Source organism: Salvelinus alpinus, chromosome 3 (genome assembly GCF_045679555.1).
Source record: "Salvelinus alpinus chromosome 3, SLU_Salpinus.1, whole genome shotgun sequence".
Classification (NCBI taxonomy): domain Eukaryota; kingdom Metazoa; phylum Chordata; class Actinopteri; order Salmoniformes; family Salmonidae; genus Salvelinus; species Salvelinus alpinus.
The window spans coordinates 69850949-69875731 of NC_092088.1; the positions used below are offsets into that span (position 1 = coordinate 69850949).

At 43.6% G+C, this 24783-nt stretch overlaps 1 protein-coding gene across 2 annotated transcripts in view; it reads left to right on the forward strand.

Annotated features, from left to right (window-relative positions):
• Positions 1 to 24234, forward strand: part of map2k6 (mitogen-activated protein kinase kinase 6) — a 67582-nt gene extending 43348 nt beyond the window's left edge. For both annotated transcript variants that reach the window (XM_071393875.1, XM_071393876.1), the window contains exons 6-12: positions 16879 to 16995; positions 18215 to 18266; positions 19532 to 19659; positions 20592 to 20669; positions 22043 to 22182; positions 23531 to 23576; positions 23897 to 24234. In XM_071393875.1, coding sequence (XP_071249976.1) covers positions 16879 to 16995; positions 18215 to 18266; positions 19532 to 19659; positions 20592 to 20669; positions 22043 to 22182; positions 23531 to 23576; positions 23897 to 23974 — 639 coding nt within the window. In that variant the 3' untranslated portion in view covers positions 23975 to 24234. The remainder of the gene's footprint in view (positions 1 to 16878; positions 16996 to 18214; positions 18267 to 19531; positions 19660 to 20591; positions 20670 to 22042; positions 22183 to 23530; positions 23577 to 23896) is intronic.
• Positions 24235 to 24783: the final 549 nt, after the last annotated feature.

A 24783-nucleotide genomic window follows, 5' to 3' on the forward strand; every position in this document is an offset into this window, starting at 1 on the left:
TAAGGGGGATTGTTCTATGTGGAGAAATAATTACTAAAATAACCCTTTGAGCTCTTTAATGGTTCTTTGCAATTCAGAAAAGTGTTCTTTCATCTTTGAGTTATAATTCAAATGTAGGGGCGGTGGCTCATTTAGAATATTTTGAGGCTTGCTTTGCTCTCAGTTCTTTTTGTGCAACCATGAGTGAGAGTGTCATTCCAGTTGATCTAATATCTGGTGTTATGTCATTACATGTTAAATTATGGTCAGTTGTCTTGTGAATGTTTATTAAGTCAGTGGTTCTCAATTCTTTCATCAGGGATCACCAGCTGTGTTTATTTATTTTATCTTTATTTAACTAGGCAAGTCAGTTAAGAACACATTCTTATTTACAATGATGGCCTACCCCGGCCAAACTCTAACCCGGTCGACACTGAGCCTATTGTGCGCCGCCCTATGGGACTCCCAATTACGGCCGGTTGTGATACAACCTGTAATCGAACCAGGGTCGGTAGTGACACCTCTAGCTCTGAGATGCAGTGCCTTAGAACGCTGCGCTACTCGGGAGCCCGAGTGCTCTGCCGTACCAGATAGAGGTCGACCGATTAATCGGAATGGCCGATTAATTAGGGCCGATTTCAAGTTTTCATAACAATCGGAAATTGGTAATTTTGGACGCCGATTATTATTATTTTATTTTTTTACACCTTTATTTATCTAGGCAAGTCAGTTAAGAACATATTCTTAATTTCAATGACGGCCTAGGAACGGTGGGTTAACTACCTTGTTCAGGGGCAGAACGACAGATTTTTACCTTGTCAGCTCGGGGATTCAATCTTGCAACCTTATGGTTAACTAGTCCAACGCTCTAATCACCTGCCTCACGAGGAGCCCGCCTGTTACGCGAATGCAGTAAGAAGCCAAGGTAAGTTGCTAGCTAGCATTAAACTTATCTTATAAAAAACAATTAATCAATCAATCATTATCACTAGTTAACTACACATGGTTGATGATATTACTAGTTTATCTAGCGTGTCCTGCGTTGCATATAATCGATGCAGTGCGCATTCGCGAAAAAGGACTGTCGTTGCTCCAACGTGTACCTAACCATAAACATCAATGCCTTTCTTAAAATCAATACACAGAAGTATATATTTTTAGTATAATATTTAGCTAAAAGAAATCCAGGTTAGCAGGCAATATTAACCAGGTGAAATTGTGTCACTTCTCTTGTGTTCATTGCACGCAGAGTCAGAGTATATGCAACAGTTTGGGCCACCTGACTCATTGCGAACTAATTTGCCAGAATTTTACGTAATTATGACATAACATTGAAGGTTGTGCAATGTAACAGGAATATTTAGACTGATGGATGCCACCCGTTAGATATAATACGGAACGGTTCCGTATTTCACTGAAAGAATAAATGTTTTGTTTTCGAGATGATAGTTTCCGGATTCGACCATATTAATGACCTAAGGCTCGTATTTCTGTGTGTTATTATGTTATAATTAAGTCTATGATTTGATAGAGCAGTCTGACTGAGCGATGGTGGGCACCAGCAGGCTCGTAAGCATTCATTCAAACAGCACTTTCGTGCGTTTTATGAATTCAAGCCTATCAACTCCCGAGGTTAGGCTGGTGTAACCGATGTGAAATGGCTAGCTAGTTAGCGGGGTGCACGCTAATAGCGTTTCAAACGTCACTCGCTCTGAGACTTGGAGTAGTTGTTCCCCTTGCTCTGCATGGGTAACGCTGCTTCGAGGGTGGCTGTTGTCGATGTGTTCCTGGTTCGAGTAGGAGCGAGGAGAGGGACGGAAGCTATACTGTTACACTGGCAATACTAAAGTGCCTATAAGAACATCCAATAGTCAAAGGTATAGGAAATACAAATGGTATAGAGAGAAATAGTCCTATAATTCCTATAATAACTACAACCTAAAACTTCTTACCTGGGAATATTGAAGACTCATGTTAAAAGGAACCACCAGCTTTCATATGTTCTCATGTTCGGAGCAAGGAACTTAAATGTTAGCTTTCTTACATTTTTTTTTTTATTTATTTTATTTATTTAACCTTTATTTAACCAGGTAGGCAAATTGAGAACACGTTCTCATTTACAATTGCGACCTGGCCAAGATAAAGCAAAGCAGTTCGACACATACAACAACACATAGTTACACATGGAGTAAAACAAACATATAGTCAATAATACAGTGAAAAAAAATAAGTCTATATACAATGTGAGCAAGTGAGGTGAGATAAGGGAGGTGAAGGCAAACAAATATATGTATAAATAAATAAAAATATAAAAAGGCCATGGAGGCGAAGTGAGTACAACACAGCAAGTAAAATAAAAACTAAAAAAAAACACTGGAATGGTTGGTTTGCAGTGGAAGAAAGTGCAAAGTAGAGACAGAAATAATGGGGTGCAAAGGAGCAAAATAAATTAATAAATAAATACAGTAGGTAAAGAGGTAGTTGTTTGGGCTAAATTGTAGATGGGTTATGTACAGGTGCAGTAATCTATGAGCTGCTCTGACAGCTGGTGCTTAAAGCTAGTGAGGGAGATAGGTGTTTCCAGTTTCAGAGATTTTTGTAGTTCGTTCCAGTCATTGGCAGCAGAGAACTGGAAGGAGAGGCGTCCAAAGGAAGAATTGGTTTTGGGGGTGACTAGAGAGATATACCTGCTGGAGCGCGTGCTACAGGTAGGTGCTGCTATGGTGACCAGCGAGCTGAGATAAGGGGGGACTTTACCTAGCAGGGTCTTGTAGATGACCTGGAACCAGTGGGTTTGGCGACGAGTATGAAGCGAGGGCCAGCCAACGAGAGTGTACAGGTCGCAGTGGTGGGTAGTATATGGGGCTTTGGTGACAAAACGGATGGCACTGTGATAGACTGCATCCAATTTATTGAGTAGGGTTTTGGAGGCTATTTTGTAAATGACATCACCGAAGTCGAGGATTGGTAGGATGGTCAGTTTTACAAGGGTATGTTTGGCAGCATGAGTAAAGGATGCTTTGTTGCGGAATAGGAAGCCAATTCTAGATTTGACTTTGGATTGGAGATGTTTGATGTGGGTCTGGAAGGAGAGTTTACAGTCTAACCAGACACCTAGGTATTTGTAGTGGTCCACATATTCTAAGTCAGAGCCGTCCAAAGTAGTGATATTGGACAGGCGGGCAGGAGCAGGCAGCGATCGGTTGAAGAGCATGCATTTGGTTTTACTTGTATTTAAGAGCAGTTGGAGGCCACGGAAGGAGAGTTGTATGGCATTGAAGCTCGCCTGGAGGGTTGTTAACACAGTGTCAAAAGAAGGGCCAGAAGTATACAGAATAGTGTCGTCTGCGTAGAGGTGGATCAGAGAATCACCAGCAGCAAGAGCGACATCATTGATGTAAACAGAGAAGAGAGTCGGTCCAAGAATTGAACCCTGTGGCACCCCCATAGAGACTGCCAGAGGCCCGGACAACAGACCCTCCGATTTGACACACTGAACTCGATCAGAGAAGTAGTTGGTGAACCAGGCGAGGCAATCATTAGAGAAGCCAAGGCTGTCGAGTCTGCCAATGAGGATGTGGTGATTGACAGAGTCAAAAGCCTTGGCCAGGTCAATGAATACGGCTGCACAGTATTGTTTCCTATCGATGGCGGTTACGATATCGTTTATGACCTTGAGCGTGGCTGAGGTGCACCCATGACCAGCTCTGAAACCAGATTGCATAGCGGAGAAGGTGTGGTGTGATTCGAAATGGTCGGTAATCTGTTTGTTGACTTGGCTTTCGAAGACCTTAGAAAGGCAGGGTAGGATAGATATAGGTCTGTAGCAGTTAGGGTCAAGGGTGTCCCCCCCTTTGAAGAGGGGGATAACCGCAGCTGCTTTCCAATCTTTGGGGATCTCAGACGACACGAAAGAGAGGTTGAAGAGGCTAGTAATAGGGGTGGCAACAATTTCAGCAGATAGTTTTAGAAAGAAAGGGTCCAGATTATCTAGCCCGGCTGATTTGTAAGGGTCCAGATTTTGCAGCTCATTAAGAACATCAGCTGACTGTATTTGGGAGAAAGAGAAATGGGGAAGGCTTGGGCGAGTAGCAGAGGGGAGGGCAGTGCTGTTGTCCGGGGTAGGGGTAGCCAGGTGGAAAGCATGGCCAGCCGTAGAAAAATGCTTATTGAAATTCTCAATTATAGTGGATTTGTCGGTGGTGACAGTGTTTCCTATCTTCAGAGCGGTTGGAAGCTGGGAGGAGGTGTTCTTATTCTCCATGGACTTTACGGTGTCCCAGAACTTTTTTGAATTTGTGTTGCAGGAAGCAAATTTCTGCTTGAAAAAGCTAGCCTTGGCTGTTCTAACTGCCTGTGTATATTGGTTTCTGGCTTCCCTGAAAAGTTGCATATCACGGGGGCTGTTCGATGCTAATGCAGAACGCCATAGGATGTTTTTCTGTTGGTTAAGGGCAGTCAGGTCAGGAGAGAACCAAGGGCTATATCTGTTCCTGGTTCTAAATGTCTTGAATGGGGCATGCTTATTCAAGATGGTGAGGAAGGCATTTTAAAAAAATGACCAGGCATCCTCTACTGACGGGATGAGATCAATATCCTTCCAGGATACCCCGGCCAGGTCGATTAGAAAGGCCTGCTCGCTGAAGTGTTTCAGGGAGCGTTTGACAGTGATGAGTGGAGGTCGTTTGACCGCTGACCCATTACGGATGCAGGCAATGAGGCAGTGATCGCTGAGATCTTGGTTGAAAACAGCAGAGGTGTATTTGGAGGGCAAGTTTGTTAGGATGATATCTATGAGGGTACCCGTGTTTACGGAATTGGGGTGGTACCTGGTAGGTTCATTGATAATTTGTGTGAGATTGAGGGCATCAAGCTTAGATTGTAGGGTGGCTGGGGTGTTGAGCATGTTCAAATTTAGGTCGCCTAGCAGCACGAGCTCTGAAGATAGATGGGGGGCAATCAGTTCACATATAGTGTCCAGAGCACAGCTGGGGGCAGAGGGTGGTCTATAGCAGGCGGCAACGGTGAGAGACTTGTTTTTAGAGAGGTGGATTTTTAAAAGTAGAAGTTCAAATTGTTTGGGAACAGACCTGGATAGTATAACAGAACTCTGCAGGCAGTCTTTGCAGTAGATTGCAACACCGCCCCCTTTGGCCGTTCTATCTTGTCTGAAAATCTTGTAATTGGGGATGAAAATGTCTGAATTTTTGGTGGTCTTTCTAAGCCAGGATTCAGACACGGCTAAGACATCCGGGTTGGCAGAGTGTGCTAAAGCAGTGAACAAAACAAACTTAGGGAGGAGGCTTCTAATGTTAACATGCATGAAGCCAAGGCTATTACGGTTACAGAAGTCATCAAAAGAGAGCGCCTGGGGAATAGGAGTGGAGCCAGGTACTGCAGGGCCTGGATTCACCTCTACATCACCAGAGGAACAGAGGAGGAGTAGGATAAGGGTACGGCTAAAAGCTATGAGAATTGGTCGCCTAGAGCTACTAGAGTAGAGAGTAAAAGGAAGTTTCTGGGGGCGATAAAATAGTTTAAAGGAATAATGTACAGACAAAGGTATGGTAGGATGTGAATACAGTGGAGGTAAACCTAGGTATTGAGTGATGATGAGAGAGATCTTGTCTCTAGAAACATCATTGAAACCAGGTGATGTCATCGCATATGTGGGTGGTGGAACTGAGAGGTTGGATATGGTATAGAGAGCAGGGCTAGAATCTCTACAGTGAAATAAGCCAATAAACACTAACCAGAACAGCAATGGACAAGGCATATTTACATTAAGGAGAGGCATGCTTAATCGAGTGATCAATAAGGGTCCAGTGAGTAGAGGTTGGTTGGGGTCGTGGCGATCCAGACAGCTGGCCAGGTATATGGCTATCGGTAGCAGCATAGGATGGAGGTCTGTTTGTAGATACCTCGTGCGTTTCCGTCGGTAGGTTCCGTGTAGTGGGGTTTTGTTCAGATAGCAGCCGATAAGACAGCTAACGATTAGCGGGCCTCAGATGAGCGTTCAGGTAACGTCGGGACGGAGGTGCCGGTTGGATAAATCCCTCGGGCAGATAACGTCGGCAGTCAGTCGCGGCAGTCAGTCGTGAAGGCCCGGTGGGGTTCCGTATCTGCAGCAGCAACAAAAGAAACGGGTCCGGATGGTGATGGAACTCCTTAGCTGGCTAGCTCCAGCATGATTTGAGTTTGCTCCGGGGTCGACGTAAGCCAATAGTCACACGGTATGCAGCTAGCTAGCTGCGAAATCAAGGTGCAGGTGTCCAGAGCCTGCGGCTGGAATCCGGGGAAACTGAGAGAAAAAGAAAAAAAAGTCCCGGAATGCTCCGGTCCGAGTCGCGTTGCACAAAAGTGCCGGTAGATTATCGAGCTAAAGGAATAGCTGATGACCACAAAACGAGGGCAGCTGAAACACCAACGCTAGCCAGCAAACCGGCTAATTTCGGGGCAGCTACAGATTAGCTTCTGGCTAGCTATCGGAGTAGCTTCTGGTTAGCTTTCAGGCTAGCTTCTGAATTAGCCCCTGGCTAGCTTCCACGATGGATTTTCAGATTGAGGTAAGTAATACTTTTTGTAATTGGTGAAGCGGGTTGCAGGAAAGCTTTTGCAGGAAAGCTTTTGTAGTTGAGTTCTTGGATAATAAAATAAATAAAAGATATGCGAAGAAAAGGTGTAAATATATATATATACAGGACACGACACGACAATACGGAAAAAGACGTCTGAACTGCTAAGCCACCTTGGACCACCAAGGCACATGGCACATATTGCACTTTTACTTTCTTCTCCAACACTTTGTTTTTGCATTATTTAAACCAAAATGAACATGTTTCATTATTTATTTGAGGCTAAATTGATTTTATTGATGTATTATATCAAGTTATCAAAAACCTATCAAAAAAATAATAATAATAATTATCAAAAACAATTATCAAAAATAAAAGTGTTGAAAAATGATGCAGCCACCACCATGCTTGAAAATATGAATAGTGGTACTCTGTAAAGTGTTTGCCAATTTGTTTTTTCAGTATTACTTAAGTGACTTGTTGTTAACAGAATGCATGTTTTGGATAAAAAAAATGTAATCTGTAATTTAGGTTTATATTGTGGAATCATTACAATGTTGTTGATCCGTCCTCAGTTTTTTCATATCACAACCATTCAACTCTGTAATGTTTTAATTGGCCTCATGGTGAAATCCCTGAGCAGTTTCCTTCCTCTCCGGCAACTGAGTTATGAAGGGCACCTGTATCTTTGTAGTGACTGGGTGTATTGATACACCATCCAAAGCCTAATTAATAACTTCAACATGCTCAAAGGGATATTCAACATCTGATTTTGATATCTTTACACATCTACCAATCCATGCTCTTTGTGTGATGCATTGAAAAACCTCGCCGGTCTTTGAAGTTGAATCTGCTTGAAATTCACTGCTCGATTGAGGGACCTTACTGCATGTGTGGGGTACAGAGATGGGGTAATCATAAAAAAATCATGTTAACCACTATTATTGAACACGGATTGAGTCCATGCAATTTATTATGCGATTTGTTAAGCACATTTTTACTCCTGGACTTATTTGGGCTTGCCATAACAAAGGGGTTGCATACTTATTGACTCAAGACATTTCAGCTTTTCATTTTTTATCAATTTCTAATATTTTATATGAACAAAATTCCATTTCACATTGTTATATTGTGTGTAGATCAGTGACACAAACTCTCAATTTAATACATTTTAAATTCAGGCTGTAACACAGCAAAATATAGAAAAAGTAAAGGCGTGTAAATGCTTTCTGAAGGCACTGTATATAGCACCAAAAAGGGATCTGCTATGGTTATTTGGCACTATATAGAACCATTTTTTGTTAGTGTGTAGGCACCTGCAACTTAGCACAAGTAGGATAAATTACACTTGCCAAGAATCACTTGCCTCCGCGGGGATTGGAGGGACGCCATGTGCGACTGACGTGTTTTCCGTTTGCTCCCGTGGTATTTTTAAAGTTGATGTGAATTTTGCAGCAGAACCGTATTTATTTTCATATATTATTTTGGTGATCCCTTCCCGTAAAAACCAAGACTACTTTACTTCCAAATGTCAGCATGTCGACGAAACATAAGGCCAAAAGCATGACTTTGAGAAAACCCGGCCTACAAGACACACTCTCATCACCGCCCTCTCCTGAGCCTGACGGCCCGGGGACTGACACTTTACCCGGGGGGGCGGCTTGGCCTGGCGGCGCTGAAATGAACATTCTCGAGGCCATCAAACTACTACGCTCTGAGATAGTTGAAATGAAAACAGAGGTGGTTGCTAAGATTGAGGCCCGAATAAAGGAGGTTTCTGATACTTTAAAAGCAGATCTAACCATCCTGCGGAACGAGACGGTGCCAGCAATCACATCACTCAAAACAACAATGGCGTCGCACACTACAACGATTGCAGCACTGAAGACCTCCGCTACAAATGTCTCCGACTTAACTACATCCCTGGAGGCTGACGTGAAACGCCTAGCTGCGGATTTGAAAAAGGTGAAGGAGAGCTGTGTAAGTTTAGAGGGATTCTCTCGCCGCAATAACCTGAGACTTGTATCAGTCCCAGAGTCAGCGGAAATGCCTCGCGCCACGGATTTCGTTTCTGGGCTGCTGAAGGATGTTCTTGCCTTAGATGAAAAGCCCCTGATTGATCGTGCCCACCGGTCGCTGCGCCCAAAGCCCCGGGATGGGGAGAGGCCCCGTGACATAATTCTTCGAGTGCACTTTTTCCATGAGAAGATGGAGATTCTCCGACGAGCCCGCAATACCACTCTGAGCTTTCAAGGACAGAGCTTCTCCATCTACCAGGACTACTCCCCCACTGTTTCCAGGCAGCGCGCAGCTTTCGGACAGGCCAAACGACTACTTCGGGACCATCCAGGTGTGAAGTACGGACTGCGATTCCCGGCCCGTTTATGGCTATCTCATGATGGTAAAGACTACACATTTGAATCTCCGGATGAGGCTCTCTCTCACATTCAACGTCACATCAATAAGTCTTGAACTTGCTCATAGTTCAGCAACTGTTGCTTGCGAACTGTGGATAGTAAGTAACCCACCTGTGGTACAATTATGTTTAGCTACAACATGCTAATTTTGTATAGTTGGGGAGTTGGCGAATTATTTGTTTACTGCATCCGTTTGCATTGACCCAGTAAACAGTAAATGCTTCCCGAGGCGACACGTTTTTTTGGGGTCTTCACTTAAATTTGAAAAGTTCTGAGCGTCATTTATGCCCAGCAAGCGTTCAACGTTAAGAAAACGTAGTTTTTTGGTCTTGGTTGTAAGCTGTCTCAGCATTCAACTAGACAACTATTATAATAATAATAATTGAATTAATTGAATTGATTGAATTGTTCAGTTCTAATGTTGTCATTCTGTCTTTTTTGTTTTTTTCTCTGTACTTTTTCCAAACATCTACCACCGTACATTATTACTCTAAGACAAGTTATTCTGGGGTTTTTGGGCGCTCATTGCTTTTCCATTCTATGCTCTAATGACAGGGTTGTATAACGGGAATGCCCAGAGGGGCCGAAACAATGCGATCAAGTACATTTCGTGGAACATCAAAGGGGTTAATAACCCAGTGAAGCGTAAGAGGGTGTTGACACACTTAAAGGGTTTGAATGCAAATGTTGCATTTCTACAAGAGACTCACTTGAGGACTGGTGAGCACTTTAGGATGCGTAGGGACTGGGTTGGTCAAGTGTTCCACTCTAACTTTCATAGTAAATCAAGAGGCACTGCCATTTTGGTTGATAAAGCTACTCCCTTTGTAGCTTCTGAGGTTATCGCTGATCCTAAGGGACGATACGTCATAGTAACCGGTAAACTGTTTTCTACCCCTCTTGTTTTGGCTAGTGTTTATGCTCCCAATTGGGATGACACAAGTTTCATTTCTTCCTTTTTGTCTGCTATACCCAATTTAGATTCTCATTTGTTGATTTTAGGGGGCGATTTCAACTGCAAAATGTCCCCAGTTCTTGACAAGTCCTCACGAACAACTACAGGCCCATCTAAATGTGCCCTACTTATTCAAGCCTTTCTTCAGAAATATGCCATGTTTGAGGCCTGGCGTTTCCTACATCCTACAGATAGACAGTATTCCTTTTATTCTCATGTTCATCAAACATACTCCCGGATTGATTACTTCTTTTTGGACAAAAAACTTCTGCCTAACCTTCGGCAGTGTACTTACAAGAGTATTGTTATTTCTGACCATTCACCATTAGTGCTTGAACTAGAGTTTCCCCAGCGACCTCCTATGTGTTATCAATGGTATCTTAACCCCATTTTACTCTCAGATAAGGAGTTTGTCAATTTCATTTCTTCTGAAATCACCTTATTCCTAGAAACTAATTCAACACCAGGTATGTCCTGCTCTACCATATGGGAGTCTCTCAAAGCATACCTACGTGGCCAAATTATTTCTTATACAGCCAACCAAAACAGAGTTCGCGCTCAGCGACTTCGGGACCTGAGCGAATCCATAGCCACATTGGATGAGAAGTATGCTACGGTTCCTTCCTCTGATCTGCATAAAGAGCGCCAACTACTCCAATCTGAATTTGATGAGCTTTCTACCAGGCAAGCTGAACAGTTACTCTTGCGAGCTCGGTACAGAGTGTATGAACAAGGCGACAAGGCCAGTAAACTCCGTGCACATCAGATCCGTAAATCTGAGGCCTCACGTTTAATCCCACAAATAAGGACCCCGTCTGGTGCCACCACAGTTATACATAAAGAGATCAATGATCAATTCAAACAATTTTACTCTGCGCTATACACCTCTGAATCCCCTCAAGACCCTTTGCTGATTGATTCCTTCTTTAATGGCCTGAATATGCCTTCAATTGATACAGACACCCATGACTGTCTAGAAGAAGAATTTACACCTGAGGAGATTGCAACAGCAGTGTCCGCAATGAAAAGTGGTAAATCACCGGGTCCGGATTGTTGTCCAACCGAATTTTACAGGACGTTTTCTGGTCTGCTTTGCCCATTCTTGTCTCGACTATTTGCAGAGTGCCTTAATACCTCAAAGCTACCACCTAGTCTTTATCAGGCTTCAATTTCATTACTATTAAAGAAAAACAAAGACCCCCTGGAATGTGGATCCTATCGCCCAATCTCGCTTTTAAACTGTGATTACAAAATCCTAGCCAAGCTTTTAGCCATCCGTATGGAAGGCTCGCTGCACCAAGTAATACACTCTGACCAGACTTGCTTTGTGAGAAATAGGCATTTGTTTTTCAATATTAGGCGCCTTATGAATATACTGTACTCCCCAGCGTCGGAGGACCCAGAGGTGGTGGTCTCACTTGATGCAGAAAAAGCGTTTGACCGCGTTGAGTGGGATTACCTAACAGCTACCCTTTATAGATTTGGCTTTGGCCCCAAATTCATTGCGTGGATAAAGATTCTTTATTTTTCCCCCATGGCTTCGGTACGGACTAACAACTTGTCCTCTGACTATTTTCCCTTGCACCGCGGATCCAGACAGGGCTGTCCACTCTCCCCCTTGTTGTTTGCTTTGGCAATCGAACCTCTCGCCATTGCACTACGCTCTAATGATGCCATTCAAGGAATAATCAGGATGGGCTCAGAGCAGAAAGTCTCGCTATATGCGGATGACCTCCTTTTGTTTATCTCTAACCCTGATACCTCATTGCCACGCGCCTTATCTGTTCTTAAAAGGTTTGGATCAATCTCAGGGTACAAGCTGAATCTAGGCAAGAGTGAGCGTTTTCCTGTAAACAAGGCTGCTTTAAAGTGCTCTTTTACAAGTTCTCAGTTTAGGATTGTCCGGGATCAATTCACCTACTTGGGAGTTAAAGTGACAAGGAAATATTCAAATCTGTTTCAGGAAAACTTGGTTGCTCTAGCAGACAGTTTGAAACAATCTTTTACTTTTTGGAATTCGCTACCTCTTTCTCTTATCGGAAGGATTAATGTCATTAAAATGAGTGTGTTGCCCAAATTTCTATATTTATTTCAATGTTTACCCATTTTTATTCCAAAATCTTTTTTTATTTCACTGGATCAAACATTCATGCATTTTATTTGGGATGGCAAGGTACCACGGATTGGTAGAAAACATTTACAGAAGCCTAAGTCATTGGGGGGTTTAGCTCTACCAAATTTTCAGACATACTATTGGGCTGCAAATTTCAGAGCCCTTCTGTACTGGCTGCAGACTGATCCTACTGGCCCTAGACCACTCTGGGTCCAGATGGAGTCTGAATCGTGTAAACCTGCTGCACTTTCTTCTGTGTTGTGCTCGTCTCTCCCAGTGTCCCTAGGCAAAAGGTGTGTCAACCCAATTGTAAAGCAGTCTCTTAAAATTTGGAATCAGTTCCGTTTAGCCTTTGGCCTCCGAGGCTTTTCTCTATCAGGCCCAATCAATCAGAACATTTTATTTCCTCCATCTTTGAATGATGGGGCTTTTGGCATCTGGCACTCACTAGGCCTCTCCTCACTAGCCCAATTATTCTTTGATGATACATTTGCCTCTTTTGCTCAGCTACAGGAAAGGTTCAACCTCCCCCAATCCCACTTTTTCCGCTATCTCCAGACTAGGAACTTTGTCAGAGCTAACACACCTGAATTTCCCCATAGGCCTGCGAATACAGCTATAGAGAGCATCCTGGAGCTGAACAAGCTTCCTAGGGGCGCAATTTCAGATGTATATGCAATCATTCATGACTTACAGAACCCTTCTTTGGTGCCTTTAAAGACTCGATGGGGAAAAGGATTTGGGGGAGGAACTTGGGGAAGACACCTGGGAATCTGTGCTGCGCAGGGTGCATTCGTCCTCTTTTAGCACTAGACACAGCCTCATTCAATTCAAGGTGGTTCACCGTATCCACTGGTCTGGGGCCAGACTTGGAAGAATATTCTCTGATTTTGATCCTACCTGTGTCAGATGTAAAATTGAACCAGCCACACTGTTGCATATGTTCTGGGGCTGTCATAAACTGTCAGGTTTCTGGGAATTAATATTTAAATGTTTCTCTGATATATATAACACTGTTATAGATCCCTCTCCCCTTACTGCCCTTTTTGGAGTATTGCCCATAGGTACCCCCCTGTCAAGAATCCAGTCGGACACTGTTGCTTATACAACTCTTTTAGCTAGACGGCTAATACTACAGAACTGGAAGATGGCAGCTCCCCCATCTTATAAATATTGGGTGAGAGATGTGTTGTGCTCTCTGAAACTAGAAAAAATTATATTCAATTCACGTGGGAACCCCAAACTGTTTAATGAGGCTTGGGCTCCATTCCGGTCTTACTTTAAACAGTCCACCCTCTGATGGCATTCCTATTAAAACCAAAATAAGTCTGTATTTGACCCCCCTGTGACTTAGGGGTTGGATGAGCATTTCTCTGTGTTTTTTCTGGGGTGGGGGTGGGGGGCATTAAGGTTGATGTGCTTATTGATTGTGACCTGCGGATGCCTTGTTCATCTTGCCCGGGCAGAGACTAAGGTGTGAGCTTGTTTTTCCCAGTTATTTTTATTTAAAAATTTTGTTCACGCCTACATAAAATTATTATTATTCATTTTTTATTTTAAAGCATTGTAAACTTTTTATTTTTGGTCCAGTGGATGGTTGGTCTGTGGCCTTGACTGTCTGTGAGTGGTTGCATTTCTCCACCCCATCCCTTGACTGTTTACAGGAACAATGGTGAGGTGTTTGCTCTGTCCCTATACTATAGATTGCCCTTTAACCTTTGTAGCCTTCTGCCTGGTGTGTTTAACTTGTCTAAAGTATGGTATCTTTAAAGCTATTTTTTTTTTTTTTTCATGTATTATTTGTATTTTTTCTAGTTGAGTATATTATTTATATTGCTTTGTCTTGTCTGTCTGTGTAAAACTTAATAAACAGAGTTTTCAAAAAAAAAGAATCACTTGCCTCCAACCAAATTAATTAGAATGTTGAAAAAATGTAGTCCAGAACATTTTTGACTTTGTGGCCAGTTGTAAATTAAACAAATACAAGTGTAAACAACAAATGTTTTTTAATGTAAACTTATTTTAGGAGAAACAGTGAATCGTGCATCAGTGCCAATATATTTGGCCGCATCTGTATGTTCATAGAGGCAGGTACCTGTCACGCCCTGACCTTAGAGATCCTTTTTATGTCTCTATTTTGGTTGGTCAGGGCGTGAGTTGGGGTGGGCATTCTATGTTTTTGTTCTATGTTGTTTTTTTCTATGTGTTTGGCCGGGTGTGGTTCTCAATCAGAGGCAGCTGTCTATCGTTGTCTCTGATCGAGAACCATACTTAGGTAGCCTTTTCCCACCTGTGTTTTGTGGGTGGTTGTTTCTGTCTTTGTGTCTGCACCAGACAGAACTGTTTCGTGTTGGTCTATTTTTGTTATTTTGTCTTAGTGTTCTGAGTTAAATAAATATCATGAACATGTACCACGCTGCACCTTGGTCCACTCCTTCTTCCTCAGACGAACGTCGTTACAGAACTACCCACCACCAAAGGACCAAGCAGCGTGGTGTAATGGACTCCTGGACATGGGAGGAAATCCTGGACGGCAAGGGACCCTGGGCACAGACGGGAGAGTATCGCCGTCCAAAAGAGGAGCTGGAGGCAGCTAAGGCGGAGCGGCGATGCTACGAGGAGTTGGCTCGAGGAGGCGTGCACGAGAGGCAGCCCCAGATATTTTTTTGGGGGGGGCACACGGGGAGATAGACCTGAGCCAACTCCTCGTGTTTGCCATGGGGAGAGATTGACCGGGCAGGCACCGTGTTATGCGGTGATGCGCAAGGTGTCCCCAGTGCGCACTCATAGCCCGGTGCGCTACATCGCAGCTCCTCGCATCGGCCGGGCTAGAGTGCGCATCGAGCCAGGAGGGATGGTGCCGGCTCAGCGCATCTGGCCTCCAGTGCGTCTCCTCGGCCCGGGTTATCCTGCACCAGCCCTACGCACGGTGTCCCCGGTTCGCCAGCACAGCCCAGTGCGGCCTGTTCCAGCTCCCCGCACTTGCCAGGCTACAGGGGGTATCCAGCTAGGACGAGTTGTGCTACCTCTGCGCTCGAGACCGCCAGTGCGCCTCCACGGCCCAGTGTATCCGGTGCCTCGGCCAAGGAAGAGGCCTTCTGCATGTCTCCCCAGCCTGGCGAGTCCTGTGCCTGTGCTAAGCCCTAACCCTCCTGCATGTCTCCCCAGCCTGGTGAGTCCTGTGCCTTCTCTCAGAGCCAGGCCTCCTGTGTGTCTCTCCACTCAAGTGGGTGATCCATGGCAAGAACCCTCCAGTGGTGATCCATGGCACGAAGCCTCCAGTGATGATCCATGGCAAGAAGCCTCCAGTGATGATCCATGGCAAGAAGCCTCCAGTGATGATCCATGACACGCAGCCTCCAGTGATGATCCATGGCAAGAAGCCTCCAGTGATGATCCATGGCAAGAAGCCTCCAGTGATGATCCATGGCAAGAAGCCTCCAGTGATGATCCATGGCACGAAGCCTCCAGTGATGATCCATGGCATGAAGCCTCCAGTGATGATCCATGGCACGAAGCCTCCTGTGTGTCTCTCCACTCCAGTGACGCCCTTCAGTCTGTATCCTCCAGCGACGATCCCCAGTCCGGAGCCTCCAGCGACGATCCCCAGTCCGGAGCCGCCAGAGTCTCCCTCCTGTCCGGAGCCGCCAGAGTCTCCCTCCTGTCCGGAGCCGCCAGAGTCTCCCTCCTGTCCGGAGCCGCCAGAGTCTCCCTCCTGTCCGGAGCCGCCAGAGTCTTCCTCCTGTCCGGAGCCGCCGCGAGTCTCCCTCCTGTCCGGGGCCCGCTGCGAGGGTCCCTGCTCCAGAGGCGCCACATGAGTGGGCCAAGCTTAAGGTGGAGCGGGGTCCACGCCCCGCACCAGAGCCGCCACCGCGGATAGATGCCCACCCAGACCCTCCCCTATAGATTTAGGTTTTGCGGCCGGAGTACGCACCTTTGGGGGGGGGGGGGGGGGGTACTGTCACACCCTGACCTTAGAGATCCTTTTTATGTCTCTATTTTGGTTGGTCAGGGCGCGAGTTGGGGTGGGCATTCTATGTTTTTGTTCTATGTTGTCTATTTCTATGTGTTTGGCCGGGTGTGGTTCTCAATCAGAGGCAGCTGTCTATCGATGTCGCTGATTGAGAACCATACTTAGGTAGCCTTTTCCCACCTGTCTTTTGAGGGTAGTTGTTTTCTGTCTTTGTGTCTGCACCAGACAGAACTGTTTCGTGTTGGTCTATTTTAATTTTTTTGTCTTAGTGTTCTGAGTTAAATAAATATCATGAACACGTACCACGCTGCACCTTGGTCCACTCCTTCTTCCTCAGACGAACGTCGTTACAGTACCTAGTTACTATCTTAGTCCTCTTCCTAACTATATGGAACATAAGGCTTCCTACACTGCCATTACAGCCTTGATTTATACAATGATGTGCTGCCATTCAGACCGGTACCATAGAGATGTGGGAGGGCATAGCTTTTTATGTTGTAGTCAACATAAACAAATAAAGAATTCCAGATTTTTCTGGATGTAGTTGCCTTCCTCCTGAAGAGAAAAGAGCGTTCCACAGGATATCCCTCCACAGCAGAGCACATTGGGAAAAGCTCTTTCCTGTTAGTCGAACCGTGTGTCAGGAATGTGGTTCGACTCTGTTGTGTTTTTCCAATCCCTCCCTCAACCCCTCTCTCCATCTTTGTCTTCCCCTCTTTCCATTTATTTTTCTCTCTATCTCCAATCTCTCTACCCCTCTCCCCATCTATCCATCTCCCCCTTTCGACTCCCTCCACCATCTCTCCATCTGTACATCATACTGTATCCTCCACTATATGAAAGATTGCCCCTTGTTATGTAATCAGGGTGATGTGTGGATCTGTATGGAGCTGATGGACACTTCTCTGGATAAATTCTACAAGCAGGTGATAGATAAAGGCATGACCATCCCCGAGGACATACTGGGAAAGATGGCCGTCTCGGTGAGTAGGACTAGGGCCCAATCCAAATCGTCCCCTGCGCCCTATGTACAATCATACTAGTAGAAGTTTCACCATATTGCTTATACCAATCAAATCCTCTCAGATCTCCACAAATGCATAGGGCATAGAGTTTAGGTGATGATTTGGGATTATTTGGTAAAAGCATGCGTTTTCTTTTTGTTCCATCTTTGAAATGCAAGAGAAAGGCCATACATTGAGATAGGATGCTAGGTGTAATTTAGATGTTGTCCACAAGATGGCATCAGTGTGTGCAAATTTTCAGACTGAGCCAGTGAAGAATTACATCACTACACAATATTTTGTATCAATATAAATTCGTTGAATTTATGAATGTTCAAGTACATAACTATAGAGAACATACAAAATGATATGGTAATAAACAATTAAAGATTACAGGAATGTCATACATGATGGATCATTAGTATCCCTACAGAATATACACTAACCTTCATACATCTAGATGGCTGGTCGGGGTGGGTGTGGAGCCAGAGACAACAGTGGGGTCAAACTGTAGAACCCGGTTCCTACATTTGAATATACAAAATTATGCTACATTTTATCTGTGGGACCCTCAGGATGACAAATCAGAGCAATATTACTGAATTTAAGTACATTATTTACCTTCAGAGTTGAATGTATCAAACCAGTTTCCGTGATAAGTGTTTTGTTGTGGTCTATCCTCAAACAATATGTGTTTGCTGTAATAGCTACTGTAAATTGGATACTGCAGTTAGATTAACAAGAATTTAAGCTTTCTGCCCATATAAGACATGTCTATGTCCCTGAAAGTTGGCAGTTGTTTACAATGTCACATTATTGCATATTGAGCAACAACTGTCCCGGTTTAGGGACACCGGTCCCGTAGAGGTTTTAATTCATATGAGTAGGACTAAAGTTATCAGTCAGCCTAGAGACCAAGATGAATAATACATGGGTTGGTTATGTGTAGGAATATACAGTATATTATGAACATATTGTTGTCAGATCAGTCAGTCTCTAGACCAAGAGAAATAGCCTATTACTGTACGTGGGTATACATGTAGTTGACTAAATGTGTTAATTCATGCTAGATGCTTAATATACTAAGAATTCATAAATAATAGATGCAACCATATGGATTCCCCAATCTCCTTCTCTTTCTGCTGATGTGTCGGTGTTCTGTTCTAATGTTCTTATGTTCTAATCTCCCTGGTTACAGGTAGTGAAGGCTCTGGAACATCTGCACAGTAACCTGTCAGTGATCCACCGAGGTAACATCACAGAGTTAAATAAAACGTTTTATATTAAAATATGTATATGTTACTGCCAAAACTAAAGGAAACACTTGAGTAAATGATGGATACAAAGTATGCTGTGGTTCCTGAGTTAATTAAGCAATTAACATCCCATCATGCTTCGGGTCACGTTTAAAGGATATGTGTCTCAGTCCCCAGATCTCAACCCAATTGAACACATATGGGAGATTCTGGAGCGGCGCTTGAGACAACGTTTTCAACCACCATATAAACACTAAATGATGGAACTTCTGGAAAAATGGTGTCGCATCCCTCCAATAGAGTTTCAGACACTTGTAGAATCTATGCCATGGTGCATTGAAGCTGTTCTGGCAGCTTGTGGTGACCCAATGCCCTAATAAGACACGATGTTGGTGTTTTTATTTTATTTTTGGCAGTTACCTGTATTATGCATCTCTATGGGGTACACCTTAAAACAGTTGGACTAGTGTCCATCCTTTAAAACCATGTCTCACCGAAGGTCAAAGACTCTATTTCTTGTGTCTAAAACCTCAGTGTTCCATGCGTCTGTTTCTGTATTAACATTGCATGTAGTCATTTAAGATGATTGCAGGTTACTAAAATAAAGTGAAAACTGTGCCTAGCCAGCGATCACAGTCCTTCTGCAAAAGTGTTTTGAGGGCTGTTGTCACGCCCTGACCTTAGAGATCCTTTTTATGTCTCTATTTTGGTTTGGTCAGGACGTGAGTTGGGGTGGGCATTCTATGTTTTGTTCTATGTTGTCCTTTTCTATGTGTTTGGCCTGGTATGGTTCCCAATCAGAGGCAGCTGTCAATCGTTGTCTCTGATTCAGAACCATACTTAGGTAGCCTGTTCCCACCTGTGTTTGTGGGTAGTTGTTTCCTGTTTTGTATTTTTTCACCTTACAGGACTGTTTCGTGTCGTTCACTCTCTTTGTTGTGTTTTTGTCATTCAGTGTTCAGTTTATTTGATTAAATTTACTATGAACACTTACCACGCTGCGTGTTGGTCCGATGATTCCTATTCCTCATCATCAGACGAAGAGGAGAGTCGTTACAGCTGTGTGTTTGAGACTGTTAACTGCTTCCCAGTTCTGTCACTGTGGCTAACTGACTCAGCAGATTAAATCAGTGATGACCCTGTATCTCTTTCACTTCCGTCACACTCCTCTCTGTCTCTTCCATATCTCTTTCCTCCATCTCTCTCTCTCTCCTCTATATCCTTCCATCTCCTCTTTTTCTCCCCTCTCTCTCCCTCAGATGTGAAGCCATCAAACGTATTGATCAACACACAGGGCCAGGTGAAGATGTGTGACTTTGGGATCAGTGGTTACCTGGTGGACTCCGTGGCCAAGACCATAGACGCTGGCTGCAAGCCCTACATGGCGGTGAGTGGGTGTGTGGTAAGAGAGGTATAAGGGTTTTAAAAGATATAGAAAATAGATCTACTAGTCTACTCAGTAAAATCAAACTATAAAGGATTTAGGCTTAACGATGCTCATGAGCCAAAGCGGGTCCCCAAAACTGTTGGACAGCTGTGTACGTCATCCAATTCCTATGATATGTTATGTCCTGCAAAAATGGTATGAAAATAAATACATTTCCTACAATTCACATGACCTATTACGAATTCCAATTCATACAATATGTTACTTTTTATTTTTTTATTTTTACATTGAACCTTTATTTAACTAGGCAAGTCAGCTAAGAACAAATACTTATTTACAATGATGGCCTACACCGGCCAAACCCGGACGACGCTGGGCCAATTGTGCACCACCCTATGGGACTCCCAATCACGGCCGGTTGTGATACAGCCTGGAATCGATCCAGGGTGTCTAGTGACGCCTCAAGCACTGAGATGCAGTGCCTTAGACCGCTGCGCCACTCGGGAGCCCAAATGCTGGCTCAGTGAATAACTGTTTACAGAACAGAGATATGATACATGATGTTCATGTTAATGAATTATTGTACAAGTTTGACTGAGCTGAGCTGACTGCTTGCTGCCTATATGTTTAAGTGCTACATGTCTCTATGTTATGTCATTAGCCATGCCCTTTAATAACCGCAGTTAGCTTTTAACTGCTGTGTGCCCAAACAGTGTGTCCACAGAGCCTTTGATTGGCTGAGCAGTTTTTAGGGCCTGGTAGCACTCAGAGAACAGAATGGGTTGTGTGTGTTTGAGGTACAGATGATGGGGGGAGTTTGGGTCGTCTAGGACAACTAATGTTAGTTTGCGATACTAAAGTGATATTATCCGGGTCTCGTGTATGTGTGTGTGTGTGTGTGTGTGTGTGCACGGTTCTGTTCTGTCCCCCAGCCAGAGAGGATCAACCCAGAGATTAATCAGAAAGGCTACAACGTCAAGTCTGACATTTGGAGTTTAGGAATCACTATGGTGAGTCTCTATAAAAAATGTTACTTATGCAGATTATTCATTTATAATTAAAAAAAGTATGATTATTACACTAGTAGGCCTATATTATATTATTTATGAATGCTACAGTAACCACAGATTAAATGTTTTATTTTAGTTTTCCTGGGTGACATTTTGTACATTGCTAGTAATAGTCATAAGTGGAGAAAAAAAAGTAATATTGAATTGAAATTAATTATTGTGCAAATAGAACATGTTTTTCATGTTCAAGAAAGGCCCTGCCTTCTTTCAGTGAGACATGATGACCCTCTACTGCTCTGCTCCAGGAGAGCTGTTACATATTCCTCTCTCTCATTTGCACATCCTAAATTCTGTCACACCCAATAACAGTTTGGTGTCAAAAGAACATGTGATGATCCTCCAGCTGCCAATGGTAGTTTTCAGAAATGTAGCTGTCTAGGGCAGGGGTATTCAACTCTTAACCTCCGGAGACTGCTGGTTTTCTCTTCTACCTGATAATTAATTGCACCCGCCTGGTGTCCAAGGTCTAAATCGGTGCCGATTAGAGGAGAACAATGAAAAAACACAGTGGAACTGGATTCAAGGTCCAGAGTTGAGTTTGAGGGGTCTAATGTCACAAATCACCCAATTTCTGGCGTTTAACGACAGATTCTTTAGCTTAGTGCATTTTATGTACAACAATACAATGCTGCATTCCTATTCATAGGTTGCACCTCCATTACTAGGTCGCGTCATGCCATTGTTTTGAATGTTCTAAAGCCACCCTCTACCGGTGACGCAATACTGGTGCCCTAAAGTCGTGATAATCCCAGTCATTCTGGCCGGAGGCTAACGACTGTTTAGTGTAAATTACACTACAGTGCCTGGCAATACGATTACATTGCTAAAGTAGTCAAATGTTTAGTAGGAAACAACTTTGCCAGCATTATCATGTCAAATTTACTTTCGACATACGGCAATGTTGTCATTAGCCAGCAAAGTTCCTCAAAAATAGCTAGCAATGCTAACTTTAGCTATCTTAAATCAGGTGAACTCTCGATTTTAGCTAACTAGCTACCGTTATACTGCATCGAAAGTCAATCTGGCGACATCAAAATGATGACAAAGGGTTTTACTACAAATGATTTGCCTCTCTTTGAAAAGCATTGTATTTCCAAGCCACTGTAATGCACTTTTGATTAACTGTTCATCAGCGCTCATTGACGATGCATTGAGTAGAATGCTCAGTTGCTCATCAGTATAAAACAAACGTTCAAAATAATATTGTGACGAAACATGCAACCCATGAATAGCCTGCCCTCTAGCAGTGCCCTGTGATATCCTGTGCCCTGTCATATCTCATGCCCTGTCATATCCTGTGCCCCCCTCTTCAGATTGAGCTGGCCATCTTGCGTTTTCCCTATGACTCGTGGGGCACCCCCTTCCAGCAGCTGAAGCAGGTGGTGGAGGAACCATCCCCCCAGCTTCCTGCTGACCAGTTCTCCCCTGAGTTTGTTGACTTCACCTCTCTGTGGTATGTTCTCCTCTCCTGTAAAGCTAGCCTGGTCCCAGATCTGTTTGGGCTGTCTTTCCAAGTCTATGGTCGTTGTTATGTTTGTCATGACAGTGACAATTGGATTTGGCAAGATATCAGAAGCAGATCTGGGACCAGGCTTACCTGTACATAATTTAGGCCCTACAAAAGTGTTGTCAATGTCAGTTATGTCAGTATTTTCTTTCTGTACCTTGCCTCGTCTAATTCCACTCAAGGTCTTTGGCTATTGTATGAGTCCTACTTGAGCGCTTGCTGGATTGAGACTCACAAGTGAATTTCTCTTGACAATTTTTCCAGTTGTTGTAATAGCCACAAGCACTTTATGACCAGGACAGAATGTGATGCATGTGCCTGGGTTCCAGAGACTAGGCTACCCTCTGTGGAATGTGTCTAAATAGGCATTCTCACCAGCCTGTTATGTCTACCGCGCACTGTTAGGTCTCCACACCAAATATTTAATATCTACTCATGCCGTTTTTCCCTTCACACAACCCTAAAAGGTTTTACATTTGTTTTACATGTAGGCCTACAGTGCAGAAGATAAATTACATTTTCCCACCATAAAACCTTGCTAATGGGTCATCTTGGTCTGTTGTGTTGTACAATGTAGGCCCTAGTTTTTCGGTTTTATGGCGGTCCGAAATGGAAACCTATTACCTACAGCAGAGATGAGCAACTTTGATCTGGGTGGGGGCCACAAAAAATCTGAACTCATGAGGGGCCGGCACTAGCCTTTTGGGAGCCCCCACCTTGCGAGCAAAACATTTTAGCAGCCTCCCTCTCGACAGCGGAGAGAAAAAAATGTAAGCTTTAAAGTTAATTTCCTGCATTTTGACATGAGTTGTAGAGAAAATGTTGCCATTTTATAGCAAGTTTGCTGCAATTCTACACTTTTGCCATGGGGCAGAGAGAAGATTTAGCAATTTTATAACTCATTTCATATTTCTACTCATTGTGCCATGGAGCAATGATAATTTGTTTCAGTTTTACAGCTAATTTCTGGCAATTCTACTCATTTTCCATACTGCTATAATTTTTTTTTGCAGTTTTGAATATGATATCTGAGTGAGAATGATTAACAAAATCAATGGGGGCCCCCCCGATCAGTAATTTGACCATGATTACTAGACGTTTAGTTAGCTGGCTAGATGAATTTACCAATCTTTGGGTTTTTACTCCGTTGACATGTCCGCTTGCAGCTGATTCAATCTGGAGTAGAGTGGAGTGGGAGACACATTACCAGATATGAGTCATCTAACAGTATCTCTATATGAATCATAGACATTGCAGTTGTAATCCTTTCTCTCATTGCCCTTTTCATTCCCAGCTTAAAGAAAAATTCCAAAGAGCGGCCAAACTACCCAGAACTCATGGTGAGGGTTTTTTTTTACTTTGGAGATGTCTTATTATTTAGTTACACACTTTATTTTCAACTCTAAGAAATGTTCAATACAAAGTGAATGTGACCATGCCCTCTTCCATTACTAACAGTTGGCCACTAGATGGCAGACTTAGTCCAGTAATAATTTATGTTTTGTAATAATCTCCCCACTTAATTTATATCCAATCAATGCTATTGATTATATATCAAACTTTTGTTGAGTATATTATTTATACTGTATTTGATTTTACATGAATCACTTAAATTGTCTCTTCTCATTTATTTTCTTATCTTTTCTTCTCTTCATCCCAGCAACATCCCTTTTTCATCTCCCACGAATCCAAAGAGACTGACGTGGCTTGCTTTGTCAAGGTCATCCTCGGGGACTGATAAGCAGCCCCGCTCCCTGATCTAAGACAACGCTCTGACCAATTGCCACAGGGGGAGGCGGGCCTTACAAAAAAAGCACCAATCCCAAACCCTGTTACCTGCGGGACTCCAACGCCTCCCGAGTTCCCGACCCCTCCCTCTGGCACAGATGCAAATGGACAGTAGAGGAACTCCGAGGAGATGAATGAGGAGAATGATGCCCAACCATGTTGGAGGAATGAGGAGTTAGCCTTAAGGCCTCAAGGCCTTCACATACAGTGGGGAGAACAAGTATTTGATACACTGCCGATTTTGCAGGTTTTCCTACTTACAAAGCATGTCGAGGTCTGTAATTTTTACCATAGGTACACTTCAACTGTGAGAGACGGAATCTAAAACAAAAATCCAGAAAATCACATTGTATGATTTTTAAGTAATTAATTTGCATTTTATTGCATGACATAAGTATTTGATACATCAGAAAAGCAGAACTTAATAATTGGTACAGAAACCTTTGTTTGCAATTACAGAGATCATACGTTTCCTGTAGTTCTTGACCAGGTTTGCACACACTGCAGCAGGGATTTTGGCCCACTCCTCCATACAGACCTTCTCCAGGTCCTTCAGGTTTCGGGGCTGTCGCTGGGCAATACGGACTTTCAGCTCCCTCCAAAGATTTTCTATTGGGTTCAGGTCTGGAGACTGGCTAGGCCACTCCAGGACCTTGAGATGCTTCTTACGGAGCCACTCCTTAGTTGCCCTGGCTGTGTGTTTCGGGTCGTTGTCATGCTGGAAGACCCAGCCACGACCCATCTTCAATGCTCTTACTG